At 40.3% G+C, this 21971-nt stretch overlaps 1 protein-coding gene across 1 annotated transcript in view; it reads left to right on the top strand.

Moving 5' to 3' along the window:
- Positions 1-21971, top strand: part of POLR3B (RNA polymerase III subunit B) — a 107927-nt gene that overhangs the window by 37017 nt on the left and 48939 nt on the right. Inside the window, exons 13-16 of the mRNA XM_081082846.1 lie at positions 13937-14098; positions 17299-17499; positions 19878-20040; positions 21132-21285. Of these exons, the coding sequence (XP_080938972.1) occupies positions 13937-14098; positions 17299-17499; positions 19878-20040; positions 21132-21285 (680 nt within the window). The remainder of the gene's footprint in view (positions 1-13936; positions 14099-17298; positions 17500-19877; positions 20041-21131; positions 21286-21971) is intronic.

Genomic DNA, 21971 nt, shown 5'->3' on the forward strand with positions numbered 1-21971 from the left:
GTGCATTGGGCAGGGAGAGGGGGCCCTTTAGCCCAGGCTGTCCCCTCTTGCAGTTTGGGACCCCTCAGGGGATGCCTGCCTGCCGGCTTAGGACTGCAGGCGGACATCACTCAAGGAGTTCTTAGCCCTGCTGCGGAGGCGGAAGAGGTTCCTGCCACCGCCGCTGCACTTGCCAACTGTCAGCCTGGCTTCTGGCTGAGCGGCACTCCCCCTGTGGGAGCGCACTGACCACCAGAGGGCAGCTCCTGCATGGAGCGTCTGCCCCCTGGTGGTCAGTGCATGTTATAGCAACCAGTCATTCCACTGATCAGTCAGTTTGCATATTAGGGTTTTATTATATAGGACTCGAGGCCCGGTGCACAAAAATTTGTGCATTCGGGGGGAGGGGGGGGAGGGTCCGACAGCCTGGCCTGTGCCCTCTCGCAGTCTGGGACCCCTCGGGAGATAACGACCTGCTGGCTTAGGCCTGCTCCGGGTGGCAGAAGGCAGGCCCAATCCCTAGGTGCAGCCCCTGGTCGGGCTCAGAGCAGGGCCAATTGGGGAGTTGGGGCGCCGCCCCCTGTCATGCACAGAGCAGGGCGGATCGGGAGGTTGCGATGCCACCCTCAGTCATGCTCAGGGTAGGGCCGATTGGGGGGTTGGGGCACCGCCCCCTGTCACACTCAAGGCAGGGTCGATAGGGAGGTTGTGGCGCCACCCCCTGTCACGCACAGAGCAGGGCCGATCAGGGGGTTGGGGCACTGCCCCCTGTCACACACACAGCAGGGCCCATCAGGGGGTTGGGGAGCTCCCCCTGTCATGCACAGAGCAGGGTCGATTGGGGGTTGGGAGGCTCCCCCCTGTCACGCACAGAGCAGGGCCCATCAGGGGGTTGAGGAGCTCCCCACTGTCACTCACAGAGTAGGGCTGATAGGGTAGTTGGGGCACCGCCCCCTGTCACACACAGAGCAGGGTGGATCAGGGGGTTGGGGCACCACCCTCTATCACCCACAGAGCAGGGCTGATCAGGGGGTTGGGGCGCTGCCACTGTCACACTCAAGACATGGCCGATGGGGAGGTTATGGCTCTACCCCGTCACACACAGATCAGGGCCCGTCGGGGCGGGGGGGGGGGGGTGTTGGGGCGCCGCACCCTGTCACACACAGAGCCGCAGGGCGATCAGAGGGTTTGGGCGCTGCCCCCTGTCACGCTGATCCTGGTGCCGGGAGGCCTCGCGGCTCCGCTGATCCCGGTGCTGGGAGGCATATTACCCTTTTACTATATAGGATAGAGGCCTGGTGCATGGGTGGGGGCTGGCTGGTTTGCCCTGAAGGGTGTCCTGGATCAGGGTGGGGGTCCCCACTGGGGTGCCTGGCCAGCTTGGGTGAGGGAATGATGCCTGTTTGCAGCTGGTCACACACCCTTCAGGGTGGGGGTCCCCACTGGGGTGCCTGGCCAGCCTGGGTGAGGGGATGATGGCTGTTTGCAGCTGGTCACACACCCTTCAGGGTGGGGGTCCCCACTGGGGTGCCTGGTCAGTCTGGGTGAGGGGCTGAGGGCTGTTTTCAGGCTGGCAGGTGACGGAAGCTCCCAACCGCTCCTTTTTTTCTTTTTTTTTAAATTCTGGGCCAGCTTTAGCTCTGAGGCTCCAGCTCTTAGGCCTCCGCTCCTGAAAGCAGGTATCTGGTTCGTTTCGGTTCTATAATCGAAACAATCTATAACTCCAGCTCTGACATCCCGGCTCGCTGAAAGCAGGTTTCTGGGGTTTTGTTTAGCTTCTATATTTGTTACAGTGTTTCTTAAACTGCAGGCTCAGAGGCCGGCAAGGCAGGCCGGGAACGTTGGTTTCCTCCGTCACTGAAGCAAGCAAGCCTCATGTTAGTTTCAAGCTGCCTGGCTGCCGGCCGCCATCTTGGCTGGCAGTTAATTTGCATATTGCCCTGATTAGCCAATGGGAAGGGTAGCAGTCGTACGCCAATTACCATGTTTCTATTTTATTAGATAGGATGTGTATGTGTGTTTGTGTATTAAGACTCATAAAACAAGTATTCACATGTCCCAGCTCATCTTAAGAGTTAATATAGAACTAGTACATTTGACTTCTCTGTGTACCTTCTCTGATTCTTAGCTGCTCCTCCTATCTGTTTGTGTCGGAGGCTCTGTCCAGGTGCCTGCCTATTCACCTAGTGGAAAGAAAGCAACCCTCACACATTCCTGAGCATTTATTTGAGATTAGTTGAAGCACGGGTCCTTTTCCCAGGAGCATCCCTCAGCTTGAGCTTCAGATGTGGATTTCAAGGTTTTTAAAGCATGAACTCTTAGAATCCCAACATTAAAATAAATAAAAGTTGAGCTTCTGGTTGAAGTGGGATGTAAGAGCTTGTTTCTCTGCCTATTTGCCCTTTCCCTGAAAACCCTGTGTGGAATTAATAAACTTTGTTCTGTCTGCTCTGTAGAACAAAATTTAGACTCTAGCAGGGCTAATGGGGTCCTTGATGATCTTGCCTCTATACACCTTTTTATAGCCTGATCTTGTGCCAAAGTGAGCACTTGCATCACCTTAAACACACCATGATACTCTTTGATCTTAAGTGCCTTTGAGTTATGCCTTCTGCCCTAGTCTCCCCTCCCTTATCTCCCTTTCCCTTTCCCCCTAATGAGGAGCTCCTACCCATTCATCATTTAAAAATTTTTTTTAATCTTTATTGTTCAGATTATGACAGATGTCCCTCTTTTTTCCCCCTGTAGCTCCCCTCTACTCAGTTCACATCCCACCCCAATGCTTCACACTCCCCCGACTGACCTTGTCCATAGGTGTAAGATTTTTGTCTAATCTCTTCCCGCACCCTCACACCCTCTTCCCCCCGAGAGTTGTCAGTCCACTCCCTTTCCATGCCCCTGATTCTATTCACCAGTTTATTCTGTTCATCAGATTTTTTATTCATTTGATTCATAGATTCACTTGTTGATAGATATGTATTTGTTGTTCATAATTTTTTATCTTTACCTTTTTCTTCTTCCTCTTCTTAAAGAATACCCTTCTGCATTTCATATAATACTGGTTTGGTGGTGATGAACTCCTTTAGCTTTTTCTTATCTTTGAAGCTCTTTATCTGACCTTCAATTCTAAATGATAGCTTTCTGGGTAGAGTAATCTTGGTTGTAGGTTCTTGGTATTCATCACTTTGAATATTTCTTGCCACTCCCTCTGGCCTGCATCGTTTCTGTTGAGAAATCAGCTCATAGTCATATGGGTACTTCCTTGCAGCTAACTAACTGTTTTTCTCTTGCCGCTTTTAATATTCTCTCTTTGTCTTTTGCCCTTGGCATTTTAATTATCATGTGTCTTGGTGTGGTCTTCTTTGGATTCCTCTTGTTTGGGGTTCTCTGCGCTTCCTGGACTTGTAAGTCTATTTCTTTCACCAGGTAGGGGACGTTTTCTATCATTATTTCTTCAAATAGGTTTTCAATATCTTGCTCTCTCTCTTCTTCTGGCACCCCCATAATTCGGATATTGTTATGTTTGAAGTTGTCCTAGAGGCTCCTTACACTATCTTCATATTTTTGGATTCTTTTTTCTTTTTGCTTTCCGGTTGGGTATTTTTTGCTTCCTCATATTTCAAATCTTTGATTTGATTCTTGGGATCCTCTAGTCTACTGTTGAATCTCTGTATATTATTCTTTATTTCAGTCAGTATATGCTTAATTTCTGACTGGTCCTTTTCCATTTCTTTGGCATTCGCATTAAGATCCTTGAAGGTCTCACTAAGTTCCTCGGAGGTTTTTAGAAGATTCTTGAGTAACCTTATAACCATAGTTTTGAACTCTATATCCAGTAGTTTGCTTCCCTCTGTTTCTTTCATTCATGACATATTTCTTTGTCTCCGCATTTTGGCTGCTTCCCTGTGTTGAAAGAGTGGCCTTGTGTGGTAGGTGTTCTATAGGGCCCAGTGGCTCAGCCTCCCCAATCACCTGAGGTGGACACTCTTGGTGCATCCCTTTGTGGGCTGTGTGCACAGTCTTGTTGTAGTTAAGCCTTGATTGTTGTAGGTATCACTGGGAGGAATTGACCTTCAGGCCAATTGGCTGTGAGGACCAGCTATGTCTCCAATGGAAGGACTGCTGTGCAGGAGATACCCTTATGTGGCAGGACTTGCCCCTTATGGATGTGAAGAATTGTAATCTGGTATGGTCTCACACTGACCACTGGGTACATTGGCTCTTGGATCTCCAAGGAGTTGCAAAGTCAGCCACTGCCTGAGACCACCCAGCAGGGGCTACAGAGAGATCCGCAGATTCCTCCTCTTTGTATGGGATTTGGAAGTGCCCAGATGAGTCCCAGCTGTGAAGTAAGGCAGGCTGCTGCTGCTGGGCCTTGAGCCTGCTTTTGGAAGCTTTGGGTCTCTCTGATCCAGCTGCAGTTTGACAGGTTTTAGGCAAAGAAAGGACCGGCCATTCATATGCAAAAGCTGCTGTGCACAGCTTGGGTGGGGTTGTAAATTGGGTATGGTGGGGTCTCAGGGAATCACCAGGGTGGAGCAAACAGCAATGGCTGCCTGTCAGCCCTGCATCGGAGAGGTCCCCATGTCTTCGTGTCTGGCGCCCCTGCGCAGGAACAATGATTGCTGTGAGCACCTCTGAGAGAAAGCCGCCCTCGCGTTCCGGTTCGATGCCAGACAGTCCACTTTCTCTCCGTATGAGTCTGGGTCCCCAGAGTCTCTATCGGAACTGGAGTTCAGAGCAGACGGGAGTTTGTATCTTCTCCAAGTTGAAAAAGAACAACAGCGCACCCGGTTGCCAGCCCGTTCAGTGTGCGCCTCTGCACCTCCTACCAGTCTCAATGCGCTTTTTTCTTTCCTTATAGTTGTAGAACTTTCACTCAGTCAGCTTTCCTGCAGTTCTGGGTGATAGTTGTTTTGTCTTTTAGTTGTAGTTTTGATGTGGTTGTGAGAGGCAGCAAGTACAGGTGTTTACCTATGCCGCCATCTTGGTTCTCCCCCCATTCATCATTCTTTGAGTCATCCTTTCTGAAACCATCTGTGAACCTCAGGAATAAGTAAATTGCTCTGTTTTCCAAATGCCCTCAGCACTTTGTTCAGGTCTTTATTTGCATGTTGAATTACTATATAATTCTTTACCTGCACGCTCTTTCCATCTATAGACTGTAAGTTTATTGAGGGCAGGAACCATTTATATTCATCTCTCTATCTCCAGATAAAATACTCTACACTGAGATACATTGGTGACTGAGATTTTATGAGTCACCTGCTCTCAAGAGTATGCATTTTGATAAAAGAGACAATGAACAAGTAAACTGTAAATAATGTGGTAATTTTAGATAGTTATAAGTATTTAAAGAAGACTAAAAATTGCTAATGCTAGAGAGGGGTAGGTGTTGCTGAGGGAAAGGGTGTTAGTCAGGATGGTCAGGAAAGATCTCTGAAAAAGTTACATGTTTAAGCTGAACCCTTGGCTATGCCAGCTAAGACTTGAATGAGGTGAAGCCATTTTCTCATAACCCTGGGAACTGCATTCCAGCAAGAGCCCCAAGCAGGGGTATCCATCCCCAGGTAGTTTCTGGTGCTGGAGGAAGTGGAAGAGGGTCACTGTGGCTGAAGTGCATGGAGGTGGAGGTGGTGAGAGATGACATTGGAGAACTAGTTTGTAGGTCATGGAAGGGGGGTGGATTTAGTTTTACATGCAGTGGGAAACCATTGGAGAGTTTTAATCAGGGAAATGATGCAACCTGTTTTCAGTTTAGAGCAGTGATGGCGAACCTTTTGAGCTCGGCATGTCAGCGTTTTGAAAAACCCTAACTTAACTCTGGTGCCGTGTCACATATAGAAATTTTTTGATCTTTGCAACCACAGTAAAACAAAGATTTGTATTTTTGATATTTATTTTATATATTTAAATGCCATTTAACAAAGAAAAATCAACCAAAAAAATGAGTTCACGTGTCACCTCTGACATGCGTGTCATAGGTTCGCCATCACTGGTTTAGAGAGATCTGATTCGGAGATGAACAGGCCTGAGTGGAGTGGTTTGGAGGCTATGGCAGTATTCTGCATGGCTGATGGTGATAATTGGGATGGTAACCAGCAGATACTACCACAACTAAAATTTTAAAACTAAAATTAAAAATGTATAGCAATTTTAGGTTTGGGGGGAAAGTTAATATCTAAATACTTGGGAGGTTCTATTTGGTTAATGGCTGATGCTAGCAGGTGGGTTTTGGCAGGTGACAACTGTTCAGGGGATTATGGGTATCCCCACCACCATCAGTCTCAATTTTTACAGTTTTTTAATTGGAAAAAAATCATGTAGTTAAATGAGTTCATTAAAAAAAAAAAGAGTCAGTTGTTTAGAGGAATAAGGAATGGAGTCAGGAGAGGGTAGAGGAGAAACTGTCCTGTTGCTTAAAAAATTAAAATTAAAATGAGGGTTCCCGTGTGCAAGAAAACATCACTTTCTAAACAATGTAAAGACATAAAAGGCATTGTGTTGGCTAAAATGTGTAAAAACAATAGCTGCTAATTTCCCACCCCCTGGGATGAGGGGGGATAAATGTGCTTTAGCTTTAGATAACAGAGCTGTATCCACCGGCCAAACCGGTCCACAGAGCTTTCCTTCAGTCTTGCTGCCACCTGAGGACTGGCAGGCCAGCTGCCAGTAGAGGTGTTAGCAAAACCTACCCAGTTCAGGCTTAATCTTTTCACCTACCTTTTCTTTTTCCGTAATGTGTTCATTATTTGCTGAGCATTACTCTATTCTTTGTCTGCAATTTTTTTGTTTCTAATGCAGCTTGCTTTGTATGGGTGAGATATGGAACGGCACCAAAATCCGGCACCCTGGAAAGCCAGGGATTTCCACCCAGTGACAAAAGAATGCCGTCTTGACTTCAGAGATTGCCTAATCCCAGCTGTTCTGATAATGTAATTAAGGCTGCCTAATGTCTTTAATTTTGCAACCAGTTTGTGTGAAAAGGAGAATTTGGCACTCTGAAAGCTTAAACACTAAATAGCGTTCTCAAGATGCCTAATTAGAATTCTCTGACATTAAGCTAATTGGTGAAACTGTGTTTCAGCAGCTTAACTTCTTTATTAATTTTTTTAGGATTTTCATTGAAAATCAATTGATGAGCTGTCAGCATTTTTTCCTTAAATATGATGTGCTCTTTAGTACTCCTGTCTTAAGCAAACTGAAAGGCCTCATACTAGCAACGAAAGATATTGAATATTATCACCAGCATTCATTCCACCCCTTTTAATTATTTCACTGTTGACCTAAATAATGTGGCTTATTGTGTGATTTGGCCTTGTAGTGTCTCACTACACTGAACTGGAGAACGTTTCTCTTAAATTGAAAATTCAGGGGTGGAGACATTTATTAATTAGGCAGTAGTTCTGATGAATGTGCCCTTACTTTTTACCTGTTTAGTACCTGGAGCATTTCCTTGTGTTTGAATCATGGGGCTGCAACACATTCAGCTGGGATTTAAAAAATCCTTGTCATAATTTGAGACACAAAAGTCTAAGTGTAAGAGACTAATTAAAATAGAGCCGAGCTGTTGTGGTGTAAGTTAAGGCCATTTGCTTCTGTTCAGAATGCTTATTCAAGTTCCTTTTGCCAGTTTTCACAGGAAGTTGCTGAAATGGGTTTCTTCCTCCCTTCACCCCTCTGCACCTGCTTCCATTCTCATAGTCTTTCTTTCCAGGAGTGAAACTGCTGGATCTGAGTGGAAGAAAGGATTAAGCCCTTTAGAGGAGGAAATTTTCTTTTTAGAACTGTTCTGACAGGGTAAATTCAAGTCCAGAATCTTGGCTTTCCTGTCTGCAAAGTCCGTTCTAATAGAAAAGTGGAAACTGTGTCTAACTTAAGGGGGGAAAGCATAATATCACATTCTACTTAGGACATTCTTTCTTCAGTAATGACTAAAGAAGATTCATTGGCTTTGAATTTTTCATTATGAGTCAAAAAAAAACTGCCAATGGGTAGTAAACATTCAAGAACATAGTATAGAATTTAGAAAATCTTTAGCTTACAAGATTTCACTGAATTTCAGAATCCCTCTTTATGTAAACAATTAGTGTATATTTTCCTTTTTAAAAATATTAACATTCTTATTAATATCTTCTGGCATCCATATGCAAGAAATTACAAAAATAAGATTGCCTAGTCATTGGAGTCAAGTTAAATCTTCAACATACGTGGAGAATGTCAAACTAGTTTTCCAAATATTTGTTCATTGCATTGTACATGAGTTGCTGATAATCTTCATCCTATGACTTAGTATCAAACTTTTAAATTTTTGTCTAGATTATCTAATGGGTGTAAAGTGGCATCTCCTTGTGATCTTAATTTGCATTTTCTTCATTACTAATGAGGTTGAGCCTCTTTTACATATGTTTATTGAGGATTCTTGCTTTTCTTCTTTGAAATACCATTTGAGTTGTTGCATTTTCCTTATTGATTTCAAGATTTTTTTATATACTTGGGTTTCTACTTTGGGTTATATGTTTTGCTAATTCTTTTTCTCAGTCTGGATTCTTTTTCTTTAAAACAACAAAACTTTGTGGGATCTTTGATGTCTAAAAGTTTATAATTTTGTGGTCAGTTTTGTCAAGCCTATATATTTTTAAATACTGGTTTTTTTTATTTTTGAACCTGTGCCTTTGGTATTTGTTCTTTAGTAATCTAGAATGGATTTTTGTGTATGGAATGAAGTAAGCCATCCAATTTCATTTGTTTTTCAAATGAATAGCAAGTTCAAGTACCATTTATCATATAGTCTTTATTTCCTCATTGATCTGAAGTGCCTTAAAATATGTGTGGGTTTCTTTCTGGACTCTTGGTTGTACTCATTGGTCAATTTGTCTATGCAGTCATCAGGCCCTTCACCTTTTTCAGGAGTGTCTTGGCTATTTTAGGGTCTTGGCTTTCCGTATAAAGTTTAGAATTAGTTTTCATTAAAAATCTTGAAACATGTACAAAATTTAAAATATATGTAAAAATAGAATTAGCTATTAAAATAATATTAAATATTTGAAATTTAATATTAAATATTTAAAATAGAATTAGCAAATACAATTTGCTCACATATATCCATCATGCAACTTCAGTTATCAATAGAAGTCAATCTTGTTTTATCTATGTCCTCCTTAACTCTCTCCCACTTCCCCTATTCCACAAATTGGGTTGTTTAAACAAATCTGATTATCAAATCAGTTCTTTTTTTTTTAATTTATGTAATTTTTAAAATTACAGTTTACTAGTAGCCGAAATTCATGCACATTAAAAGGGAATTAATTGCCCTAACCGTTTTGGCTCAGTGGATAGAGCATCAGCCTTTGGACTCAAGGGTCCCAGGTTCGATTCCGGTCAAGGACATGTACCTTGGTTGTGGGCACATCCCCAGTGGGGAGTGTGCAGGAGGCAGCTGATTGATGTTTCTCTCTATTAATGTTTCTAACTTTCTATCCCTCTCCCTTCCTCTCTGTAAAAAATCAATAAAGTATATATTTTTTAAAAGGGAATTAATTAGCGGAGATATTTTAATATTGCTATTTGCCCTTTCTCTATAATAGAAGTGTGAGAGATGAAAGGAAATTAGTAAAATGTATATGAAAATAATATATGAATTTATTAATAAATAAACAGTAACAAAAGGATATAACAACAACAGAGGCATAATATAAAAACGACAAAAACATGGTATGAAAACAACAAAAACATGATATGAAAACAACAAAAACATGATATGAAAACAACAGTGATGCAAACAATGACTGGTAAAGTGATTAAACTTATTCTAATATCTCCCTGTACACCACATTAAGAGTGAAAACACTTTCAGAGTGCTTGACTAATTTCCCTTGTGATGAACTATTTAGAACTTTAACTGTAACATCACATGCTCTTCAAACTCGAGTGAAAGCAACATATAACTGACCATGTGCAAAAACGGGTTCAGGTAGGAATATGCCTACTTTGTCTAGAGTTTGTCCTTGTGATTTATTAATAGTCATCACAAATGCTGGCATCACGGGAAACCGTCGTCGAATCAATTTAAATGGGAGGCCAGTGTCAGATGGGGACAAATTAATTCTTGGAATCAGAACAGCCTCTCCCTCTGCAGATCCTGTTAATACTTCAGCTTTGATAATGTTAGGTCGTAATCTTTTGATAATAAATCTGGTACCATTACAAAAACCCCATTTACTATTGAGATTTCTCAATAGCATGATGATTGCACCCACTTTCAATTTTAATTTATGACACGGCATTCCCGAAGGAGTAATACTATTCAGAAATTTGATGGGGAAATTTTCCTTTGTTTCTTTGTTATGAGGTGGGGCCACAACATTAGTAACAAAGAAACAGAATTAAAACTTTATTGTGGGGAGCCGCTACAGTGTTTTGGACAGGTTCAAGCCTTGGACTGATGAGAGGGCACAATCCTCTCATTGCCACATGCAAGTCCCAGCTTGGAGGGCAGGACCCTCCCAGCACAATTATAGCCAACAGCTGTAGTTGTAAGCTTGAATCTATGGTCCGAACACGTGGCCCCATGTGCCTGAGTGATGTGGGCTTGATAGAGTTCAGGTGCATGTAGTTGAGTAGGATTGAAACCCAGGAGAATGTTGTAAACATCTTGGTCACGCCCTTACTTTGCCTCCTGGCATCTGCTATAAAATAAAGGCATGGCTGTGGGCGTGGTTGCTGTCTCTCAGAGAAGCAGTGTCCCACCGAGACCCAGATTTCATTCTCTTATCTGTCTTTTCTAAGCCTTTCAGCCACCCCCACTCAGGTTCACCCCATGTTGGCGCAGCACACTTTAGAAAGATCTGCCTCCATGCTCCCAGGGTGGGTTCCTGCCTCAAACTCCGCCCTTACAGGAAACAGCTTGGGGGGGAGGGTGCAGCCGTTGCCAAGACAACCCCTGTAGGACTGACTTCCTTCCGCTCAGTTTTGGCTGTCCGTCTGTATGTGATGAACACCACTCATGGTTTTCATATAAGTAGATATTCAATACTACTTTGTATTAGTTTCAGGTATGCAGCATAGTGGTTAGATAATCATATACTTTACAAAGTGTTCACCCTGATATTTCCAGTACCCAGCTGGTACCATATATAGTTATAACAATAGTATTGACTATATTTCATATTCTGTACTTTACATCCCCATGACTGTGTTGTAACTATTTTGTAACTACCAATCTGAACTCAATTCCTTCACCTATTTCATCCAGTCCCTCAAACCCCTCCTTCCCTCTGGTAACCATCAGTCTGTTCTCTTTATAAGTCTGTTTCTGTTTTGTTTGTTCTTTTATATTGTTCTTTAGATTCCACATGTAGGTAAAATCATATCATCTTTCTCTGACTGACTGACTTCATTTAACATAATACCATCTAGGTCCATCCATGCTGTTGCAAATTGTTTAGATTTTGTTCTTTGAATGGTCGAGTAATATTCCATTGTATATATGTACTACAGTTTTTTTATCCACTTGCCTACTGATGGACACTTGGGTTGCTTCCATAGCGTGGCTGTTATAAATAATACTGCAGTGAACATAGGGCTGCATATATTCTTTTGAATTAGTGGTTGGGGTTCGTTTGGACATATACGCAGATGTGGAATCACTGGGACATAAGGCTGTTCCACTTTTAATCTTTCAAGGAACCTCTATACTATTTTCCATGTTGGCTGCCCGAATCGGCATTCCCACCAACAGTGCACGAGGGTTCCCTTTTCTACACATTCTCTTGAATATTCTTTGTTGATTTATTTATTTACTTTATTTTTTAATACATTTTTAAAAAATTGATTTCAGCCCTCACCGGTCTGGCTCAGTGGATAGAGCGTCAGCCTGCGGACTCAAGGGTCCCAGGTTCATTCCGGTCAAGGGCATGTACCTTGGTTGTGGGCACATCCCCAATGGGGAGTGTGCAGGAGGCAGCTGATCAATGTTTCTCTCTCATCGATGTTTCTAAATCTCTATCCCTTTCCCTTCCTTTCTGTAAAAAAATCAATAGAATATATTTTAAAAAATTGATTTCAGAGAGGAAAGGAGAGGGAGAGAGTGAGAGAGAGAAACATCAATGATGAAAGAGAATCATTGATCGGCTGCCTCCTCCATGCCCCCTACTGGGGATTGAGCCTGCAACCTGGATATGTGCCCTGAACTGGAATCGAACTGTAACCTCGTGGTTCAGAGGTCAATACTCAGTCACTGAACAACCATGGCCAGACTCTATTAATTCATTGATGATAGCCATTCTGACAGGTGTGAGGTGATAGCTCATTGTGGATTTAATGCGCATTTCTCTGATGATTAGTGATATTGAGCATCTGTTCATGTCTATTAGCCATCTGTGTGTCCTCTTTGGAAAAGTGTCTATTCAGGTCCTCTGCCCTTTTTTCAATTTATTGTTTGGCTTTTTGGTGTTGAGTTATATGAGTTCTTTAAATTTTAGATATTAACTCCTTATCACATATATTAATGTCCTCCCAATCAGTTGGTTGTCTTTTCATTTTGTTGATGGCTTCCTTTGCTGTGTAAAAACTTTTTAGATTGATGTAGTCCCATTTGTTTATTTTTTCTTTTGTTTCCCTTGCTCAAGAAGATATTTCAGAAAAAATATTACTAAGAGAAATATTTGAGATTTTACTGCCTATGTTTTCTTCTAAAATTTTTATGGTATTGAGTTTAACATTTAAGTCTTTAATCCATTTTGAGTTTATTCTTGTATATGGTATAATTTTTGTACATAATCTGTTAAATTTTCCCACCACCATTTATTGAATAGACTATCTTTACCCTATTGTATGTCTTAGCCTCCTTTGTCAAATATTAATTGGCCATTTAAGCCTGGGTTTTTTTCTGGGCTCTCTACTCTGTTCCATTCATCTATATGTCTGTTTTTATGCCAGTACCATGCTTTTTTTGATTACTGTGGTCTTGTAGTATAGTTTGATATCAGGTAGCATGATTCCTCCAACTTTATTCTTCTTTCTTCAAGATTGTTGTGGCTATTCAGGATCTTTGTTGGTTCTATATAAATTCGTAGATTGTTTGTTCTAGTTCTGTGAAATACACCATTGGTATTTTGATAAGAATTGTGTTGAATCTATAGATTGTTTTGGGTAGTATGGACATTTTAACAATATTCTTTCTATCCATGAACATGGCAAGTGCTTTCATTTATTTGTATCTTCTTCAATTTCTTTTTTCAGTGTCTTATAATTTTCTAAATAAAGGTTTTTTACCTCCTTGGTTAAATTTATTTCTAGGTGTGTTTTTATTTTTTTATGCAATTGTAAATGGGATTGTTTCTTAGCTTCCCTTTCTGATAATTCATTATTGTTGTATAAAAATGCAACCGATTTCTGGATATTTATCTTGTATCCTGCTACATTATTGAATTTACTTATTAGTTCCAGTAGTTTTTTGGTGGAATCTTTAGGGTATCAAATCATTTCAGTATCTCAGCTATCAAATCACATTCTGTAAATACTTAAAAATGTGTCTCTCTGTATGATACAACTTTAAAAAATTATACCACCACCCAGCTGGCGTGGCTCAGTGGTTGAGTGTCTTGACCTATGAACCAGAAGCTCATGGTTCTCATTCTCAGTCAGGGCACATGCCGGTTGTGGGCTTGATCCCAATGTGGGGTATGCAGGAAGCAGTCGATCAATGATTCTCTCTCATCATTGATGTTTCTATATCTCTCTCTCTCTCTCCCTCTCCCTTCCTCTGTGAAATCAATTAAAATACATATTTTTAAAAAAGGTTCATCTTTGTCAAGTTGAACTTTAAAATATATTTTTTCAGTTTGAAGCAGTTTCTTCATTTTGTGTTTTTAACAGTTTAATAAGAAGCTAAAGGGTATTAAACAAGCTAGTAATGCATTTTGAAAGTTCACCATATACTTTTTTTTTTTTTTAGCTTTTATCTCTTCTTTTTGAAGATTTGTTCAAGAAATTTAATTCTGAAATGAAGAAGATTGCAGACCAGGTGATTCCTAAGCAAAGAGCAGCCCAGTTTGATGTAGTCAAACACATGCGTCAAGACCAGATTACCAATGGCATGGTGAATGCCATTTCTACTGTAAGTCTTCAGTCATTCATTTCAGGGGTGGGGAGCCTTTTTTCTGCCAAGAGCCATTTGGATATTTATAACATCATTCACAGACCACACAAAATTACCAACTTAAAAATGAGCCTGCAGTAAGTATTTGGTCAGACATTTAATTAACTCACCCCTAATGCCTTGTCAGGGCCAGACCAAATGATTTCTCGAGCTTTATATAGCCTGCAGGCTAGACAGTCCCTAGAGTTTTTTTTAAATCTATTCAGTAGAATAAAAATTTAAAGTACTTTAAGAATCTATGTGGAAAAAAAATATATATATATATGCCTAACCAACCAACCGTCCGACTGGTAGCTATGATGTGCAATGACCACCAGGGGGCAGATGATCGCAGGAGCTGCCGAACTTCAGTGACTTGGCAGCTGTGGTTCTCGGGTGACGCACCTAGAACCAGAGAGGAGGGAGCCCGATTCCGGGGTGCATCACCTGAGAACCACCCTCTTGCAATCCGGGACCCCTCAATCCCCGCAGGTCAGGCTGAGGGACCCCACCAGTGCAGGAATCCATGCACCGGGCCTCTGGTATATATGTAAAAGGGTGTTTACAAATCACAAATTGTCTACTTTGAAATATAGTCTACAGTTTAAATGTTATCAGTAGGAATTTTTGTTGCTATATGACTTTTATTACCAAATTATAGTTTGTATTATGAGGCAATAAGAAAATAGGTATATTCTTTGTTTCACCGTTAATAGTCATTCTTTACATGTATACGTTTCCCCATTTTTTTCTGTAATAAAATGAGCATATTACACATAGGTTTATTAATGACAGCTTTTGTCCATAACAGTACAAAATGTTTCATTTCATTGTAGGTCTATATTCCTCAAAGGGCTATCAGTTCTTCCTCACGTAGAGATAAATTCAGGCCTCTGCAGCTGCTGTGTTTCAGAGCCTCTGGCTGTTCATAAAGGGTTATCAGATAGGTTCTTGCTCCCTTTCCTAAAGTGTAACAACTATAGGTCTATCTGATAAAGTCTGGTTTACATTTTTGTGTGCCAGACATAAAATTAGTTTTATGGATGGGATTTTGCCTCAACAAAAGATTAGTATAATGTTACACATTGATTCCCTTAATGAAAGAATTAGTGGCAGATTTGCAGTCTTTGACTTTAGAAATTTGCAGTCTATGTGAGCAGCCCTGGCATTGACAGCTACCTCTAAACCTGAGAAGAGCCAGGCCTTTGCGTCTATTTGGGCACATTTAGCTCTTGTGGCCCAAATTTGCCTGAAAGTAGATCCCCTGATATTTGAAGAGAAGCCTCCAGAAACCATTTAAACACATTTCTGTTAGGATTACTTTTCCTTGCTTTCCCATGATTTTCAGGTCATAATAGCTGATCTAAGTAGTTCTTTCGCCTTTAAGTAATACTGCATTATCTCCCCGAGAAGACTGCTTATTAGAAAAGTCAGTAACAGACCTTGTTGCAGATGTACCCCAACTTGTAGAGAACCAGAAGATAGTCACTGTTGCCGTTAATAGAATATTTTCAACAAATAAATTTTCTCAGAAGAGCGATTTTAGACCCTGTTTCTCTCTCTCCCTTTTGTAATACTGCAGTATTTGTAGTATTCCTGCAGCATACTAGACCAAATTCTCTTGCTGAACATCTTGGCTTCACTCCCCATCTACTTCCCTTTTGCCAGCAGCTGCTGCCTTATTTCAGTTCTGTGCAGAATATTTATTTACCTTACTCTTACTCTCTGGGCATAAGTCAGTTCATGAAGTTCATTCTCATTCAAAGCATAAAAGGAGTTAACAGGAAAAACAGTAAAGAAGTTAACTTATGTGATAAATGTATTTGCTTTATTTCTTTGCTTTGTAACAATAGTTTCTTAGAATTTAGCTCTTTTCCATGTTATCAAAAACTTAAGTTCTTGAAGTGATAGACTTTCACAGTAATAATGATTACATTTTAATTTGTGATGGAGCACACTAAAGTCACATATTTTAATTCAAACAAACCACCTCATCTGCTTCTGAAACCCTAGCAATTTTTCTGTGAGGGGTTTTAACACAGGATTCGTGAGTCCTCCTCGGAAACTGAATGAAAAATTTTGTGTTCATGATCTATGTGTATTTTTCTCAAGAAAATAGTCATAGATTTGATCAGATTTCAAAAGAAAAATGAAGAACCACTGTTTGGTAGATATAATTTTTTTTTCTTTTGAATCAAAGATCATTGAATTATTTTATTTAGCTTTTTTAAAAATACATGTTTTTATTGATTTCAGAGAGGAAGGGAGAGGGAGAGAGAGCTAGAAACATCAATGATGAGAGAGAATCATTGATTGGCTGCCTTCTGTACACCCACAACCCAGGCAAGTGCCCTTGACTGGAATCGAACTTGGGACCCTTCAGTCCTCAGGCTGATGCTCTATCCACTGAGCCAAACCAGCTAGGGCTTATTTTGCTTTTTTATGCATACTATTTTCTACCATTAATTCATGTTATCAATGACTTTAAAAGTTAACAGTTTCTAACCTTAATCTTTAAATTATCATTGAGAATATTTAATATGTGCGGTTAATATAACTATTAAGTAGTATATTTAATATAATATATTTAACACATAAAAGATAAAATAAGTTTAATATTCAAGATTTATTTCATATGGATCTATTTTAAGATTGACATGATAGCCACAGAGGAGATAGACTATTTCTTAATATGAATATATATGAAGGTTTTAGCCTTAATTAAGAAGTCTACAGTTTCTTCATTATCCCTGATAACTGCTGTTAGAGTCATTTTTCTGTTGCTATATTTTTCTCTAAGACTAATTTTGGAAGACATTTAAATAATGGCACATTCCAACATGTGTAGAAATTGCTACTGTTCTCTTAGCTTATTGCTTCGAGTGGAAATCTCTAGTTGAACTGACTTGTTTGGGATATAATTAGTTCTTCAGAAAATAACTGCTTTGATGTGATAAGGTTGATCCATTAAAGCATTCTGTAATGATTTATAGGTAATATTCATTAAATTCCTAGAAAACCCCAGCATGTGATCTGGCTAATTTTTATTTTAATTGTGACATTTTGATTGCTGAATACAATTTTGTAAACATGTAGTTCTTACAATGAACTTCTCAGAGTAACTGGGAAGTATTAGACAATTTATTAATAATCAGGGGTTCTGCGTCTTCTCTCTACAGGGAAATTGGTCTCTAAAGAGATTTAAAATGGACCGTCAAGGTGTGACTCAAGTGTTGTCTCGCTTGTCATATATATCCGCACTGGGCATGATGACAAGAATCTCTTCCCAGTTTGAAAAAACAAGAAAAGTGAGTGGTCCTCGATCGCTCCAACCATCCCAGTGGGGAATGCTCTGTCCTTCAGACACTCCTGAAGGAGAGGTAAGGTACCCGAGGGGTCTCTGTGCTGTGTCAGAGTTAATACCTGTTGGTGGTGTTCTGGTTCTGCTCCATTTCCCCAGGCCATATCCTTTTTTGGGTCAGCCACTTATCGGGCTGAGAAGTATTAATGCAGCTTGACAGGATAACATCAGTATCATTCCAGAATCAGTACCTACAGAAGCATTTGACTTAGTATCTCATCTAAATAGAAACATGGACCAAATTTTCTGGCTTGTTTAGTTAACCTGTGAATCCAACCATGCAATGGAGAGGAGACAAGAATGTGAAGGAAAATTGAGAGACCCATTACTTTTACTCATGAGGAGCTCTTTTAAGCTTCTCCTTATTTTCTTTAGGTGTCCTTAGCGAACATCATAGTTGCAATTGAAGCCAACTGGGAGCACACAGCCCAAGACCTAAAGTGGATTTCAGTTCAGTTATTTCAGATACACAAGCAATTACCTAAAATTAAACCAACAAGTTTAAATAAGTATTTCCATATAGCACTTACTACTTCCTGTGTCATGACCCTTTCTCCTTCAGGTTAACCATTGTTGGTTTCACTTGATTGTATTCGTTCTAAACTGTAAACTTCGGAAGGAAGGAGCCTTGTTGGGTTCATTGATGTATGCCGAGCTCCTAGCACAGAGCCTTGTTCAGAGTAAAGGCCTCATAAATATATGCTGAATGATTAAATGAGGTAATTATAACAAATAAAAGATGTCAGTTTCAAAGTGTAGGAATTCATTATGACTTGGGAGTGATGAAAAATAGTTTATGCAGGGGTGCCGGGGTCCAGCCCCAGCGGGTCCAGGGGTCCCCAAAGGCGTAGACGGAGTCGGCGAAGAAGGAAGGACACGGAGACAGTGTTCAGTTGATCAGCAGCCTAGCCAGGATCTCCAGCCAGGATTTCCAGCCAAGTTCTGTTCTGGATCTCCAGAGAGGTTCTGCTGTTTATTGTTTTGTTACATCCGTATTTATACCAGTTGATTTTAATCCTGTCAATTTCTATTACAAAGGTTAGGGCGTTTCTTATCTCCATTCCAGGGAGTAAAGATTATGTAGCTTAAGCAAGATTGTTTGTAGTTAAAGTGATTAACTACCCGCCTGGCACTTAGTTAAGGAGTTTCATCCCCTCCCTAACTTCAGGGAAAAATCCCTACCTGGGGAAACAACCTTTCTCGGAGAGGTGATCTTGGTTAAAACACACAGCGCTAAGGGGAGCAAACATAGTAAGAACAGTATGCTATATACGCCAGGTCCCTTGAAACATATGCTGTGCAGATGTTTCTATCCTGCAGCGACTATGTCAAGCAGCAAGGATGGACCGGCTTCCGGCACAGGGGTATAATTTTTAGAAATTATTCTAATTTTTCTTAAACCATATGAAATTTACACTAAAATTATGTAGCTTGTTAAATTTGCATAAAAAACATCTTGAGCTTTGAAACTCTAAATTTCCTAAAGGTTGCTTCACTGATCCCAATGAGATACCTATTTTGTGTATCACTACAGCAGATGGTTTTTAATAATTGAAAATGCAATCTTTACATGTCTGTTTGCTATATTATATATTTACTTACATTTTTGTTTTAGATTTTGGTTGTATAGAAGTTAAAATTTTTTTATTTCCTTTTTATTTTGAAATAATTTTAGACATGCAAATAGTTACAAAATAAAAGAATTTTCATAATCTTTCACCTAAATTCCCCAAATGTGAGCATCTTAAATAACGATAGCATAGTTATCAACCTCGTGAAGGTACCATTGCTAACAGTACAATATCCTCTAGATCTTATTCAGATTTGTCAGTTGTCCCACTAGTGTCTTTTTTCTGATCCAGGATTATACACTGCTTTCCGTTGTCATGTCCTCTTGGTCTCTTAATCTGGAGCAGTTCTTCAGTCTTTCTTTGCCTTTTATGACCAAGAAGCTTTATAGAGTACTGGCTAATTATTTTATAGACTATCTCTCATTTCAGGCCAGAAATTTTGTGTCCATATTTATCAATGTTTTTATATAATGCATCTTAACGACTATGATGTTCTGTTGTCTGGGAATAACAATTTATGGAATCATTTTCTTTTGGGGATGGTGGTGTTTATCATGCTCTCATTATTTGCACTTTCAAATAGTACAGTGCTAAGCAGTTCTGTGACTGAATCTATGTGTGTACCCTTTCTTGTGACCTTAAGATACATTCCTCTGGTTAAAGGGTATGTACTTTTTTAAGGCTTTTGTATAAATTGCCAACCTGTCCCCTACAAGGTTGCACTGCTTTACGTTGTATCAGCAAAAAGTCGAACTATTTTTGGACACAAACTGTACTTTGTATCACTGGTGCTCATTCTTAGAAATGACTATCTTTTGTTCTTTAGGCATGTGGTTTGGTAAAAAACTTGGCCCTTATGACGCACATCACGACTGACATGGAAGATGGACCCATTGTTAGATTAGCCAGTAACCTGGGAGTAGAAGATGTGAATTTATTATGTGGAGAAGAGCTCTCTTACCCAAATGTGTTTCTCGTCTTCCTCAATGGTGAGCATACTATGGAGACACGTTGATCATAAATAGTCTGTGGGGGAAGGGAAACCATTATTATTCATGTATTTAAAACACAAATATACTTTTATCCTGGGCCCGGGTTGACGTTAATTTAAAGGTATGAAAATGGTAACAGAAATCGTTATTCCATTGGCTGGATCATCCAGGTTCTGCAAGGATACAGCTATCAGAGCTAGAGGGTAACATGGCAAAGACTGGCTGCTTTCTGTACTTTTGCAGCTATCAGCATATGCACAGTGAAGTAAGCCTCAACATGATATCTTTAAGTTGAAGTTAAATATGTGTGGCATTCTGCAAAAATAAACAGATCAGCCCCGACAGTGAGTTGACTTATATTCAGTCACTTGATAATCGATTGTTACCAGCTTGTGGCAAAGGGTTCCTTTCCTTCCATTCATGCTCTAGTCATTTCTTTCACCTACCCCTGGCAACCCCCTTCGGAGTCTTTGGAAACTCATTAGCAAATGTGCCCTTTCTACTTGAGATTTGGCGTTTGGTTGCCTGTCCCCTCATCATTGTGCTCCATGTGCTCATCCTGACCACTTAGCCCCAACAATCCTCTTCCTCCCACCCTGGGAGGATTCAGTCCTTTACTGCATGGGCTGGTGAGTAGGAAAATGTCCATTAACTGACTGCCTCATTTAGTGTATCCCAGTGGCCAACACTGAGTGAGCTATTACTCTTCACTTTCTGCCCGTACCTCTCTGAATCCTCAAGCTATCACATCGGCTCTTTGGAAATGGTAGAGCCAGTGTTCAAACCCAGGGGGTCTGAATCCAAGTTTGTGCCTCCAGCATGGTGCTGACAGATGAGGAAAATGAGACTAATTTTTCCAGGGCTACTCTTCTAGCATCTGGTAGGGCTCACGCTAAACTCAAGTCCCTCAGGCTGCCCTGAACCACTCCACTCTGTTGCTTCCCTGCAGCCTTAGAGACTGGCTAGAGGTGTTAACAGTATTTTCAAGTGACTACTCAGTGCTGCTTATCATTTTTATTGGGTGTATATTTTAAATTCTCTTAGATTTCTTTTTTATTTCTGTCTTAAATATTCTTCTTTCTGCTTAGGTAACATCCTGGGTGTCATTCGAGACCATAAGAAGCTAGTGAATACGTTTCGACTGATGCGAAGAGCAGGATACATCAATGAATTTGTTTCCATCTCAACAAATCTTACAGATCGATGTGTCTATATTTCTTCTGATGGAGGAAGGTTGTGCAGGTATAAGTTGCTAAAAAGAGTTTTTAAGAATCTATGTTTACTTTGGAAAGAAATAGACTTTTTTATTTTTTAATCTGCTTTAACTTCTTTCATTGTTAAGATAAATTTCATTCAGTTATGAATTTGCATCCTGGGTACTGAAGATTCAAAGACTAATGAGTCTCTGCCGTCAGAGAGCTCAGCCTGCTGGCAAAAGCAAAAATAATTACTAATAACAACCAACTATGCTAGTAGTACATGATAACCATTATTTATTATTTTAATAGATGTTTTATATATGAGGCTTTACCTTCAACCCTTTATGGTTCGATTATTATTTTCACTTAACAAATGAAGTGGGTTTTGTGAAACTAAGTAACTTACCCAAAGCTAGATACTGGTAGAGTTTGCTTTTTACTGGAAAGTATTTGGAGTTTATTTGACTCCAACACTCATTGTTTTACCCACTACGTTCTATCACTATAAACTGAGTTTTGAAGGATGAGTAGGATTGTGTTACTTGGAGGGAAGGAGAAAAGTTAAGGAATGGCAAGAATAAAAATCATGGATTGTAGTTAGTGCATGTAGGGTGCCAGGCACACGTATTAAGTGCTTATTTGTGGCTGACCTGGTCCATTTGGGGGGGTGGAGGGGAAGCAATGGCATTTTCTAGGTTACTCCTTTAGGATTTTCCTCTTTCCTTACAT

This window comes from Myotis nattereri (assembly GCF_964212035.1).
Source record: "Myotis nattereri genome assembly, chromosome: 2".
Taxonomy (NCBI): Eukaryota; Metazoa; Chordata; class Mammalia; order Chiroptera; family Vespertilionidae; genus Myotis; species Myotis nattereri.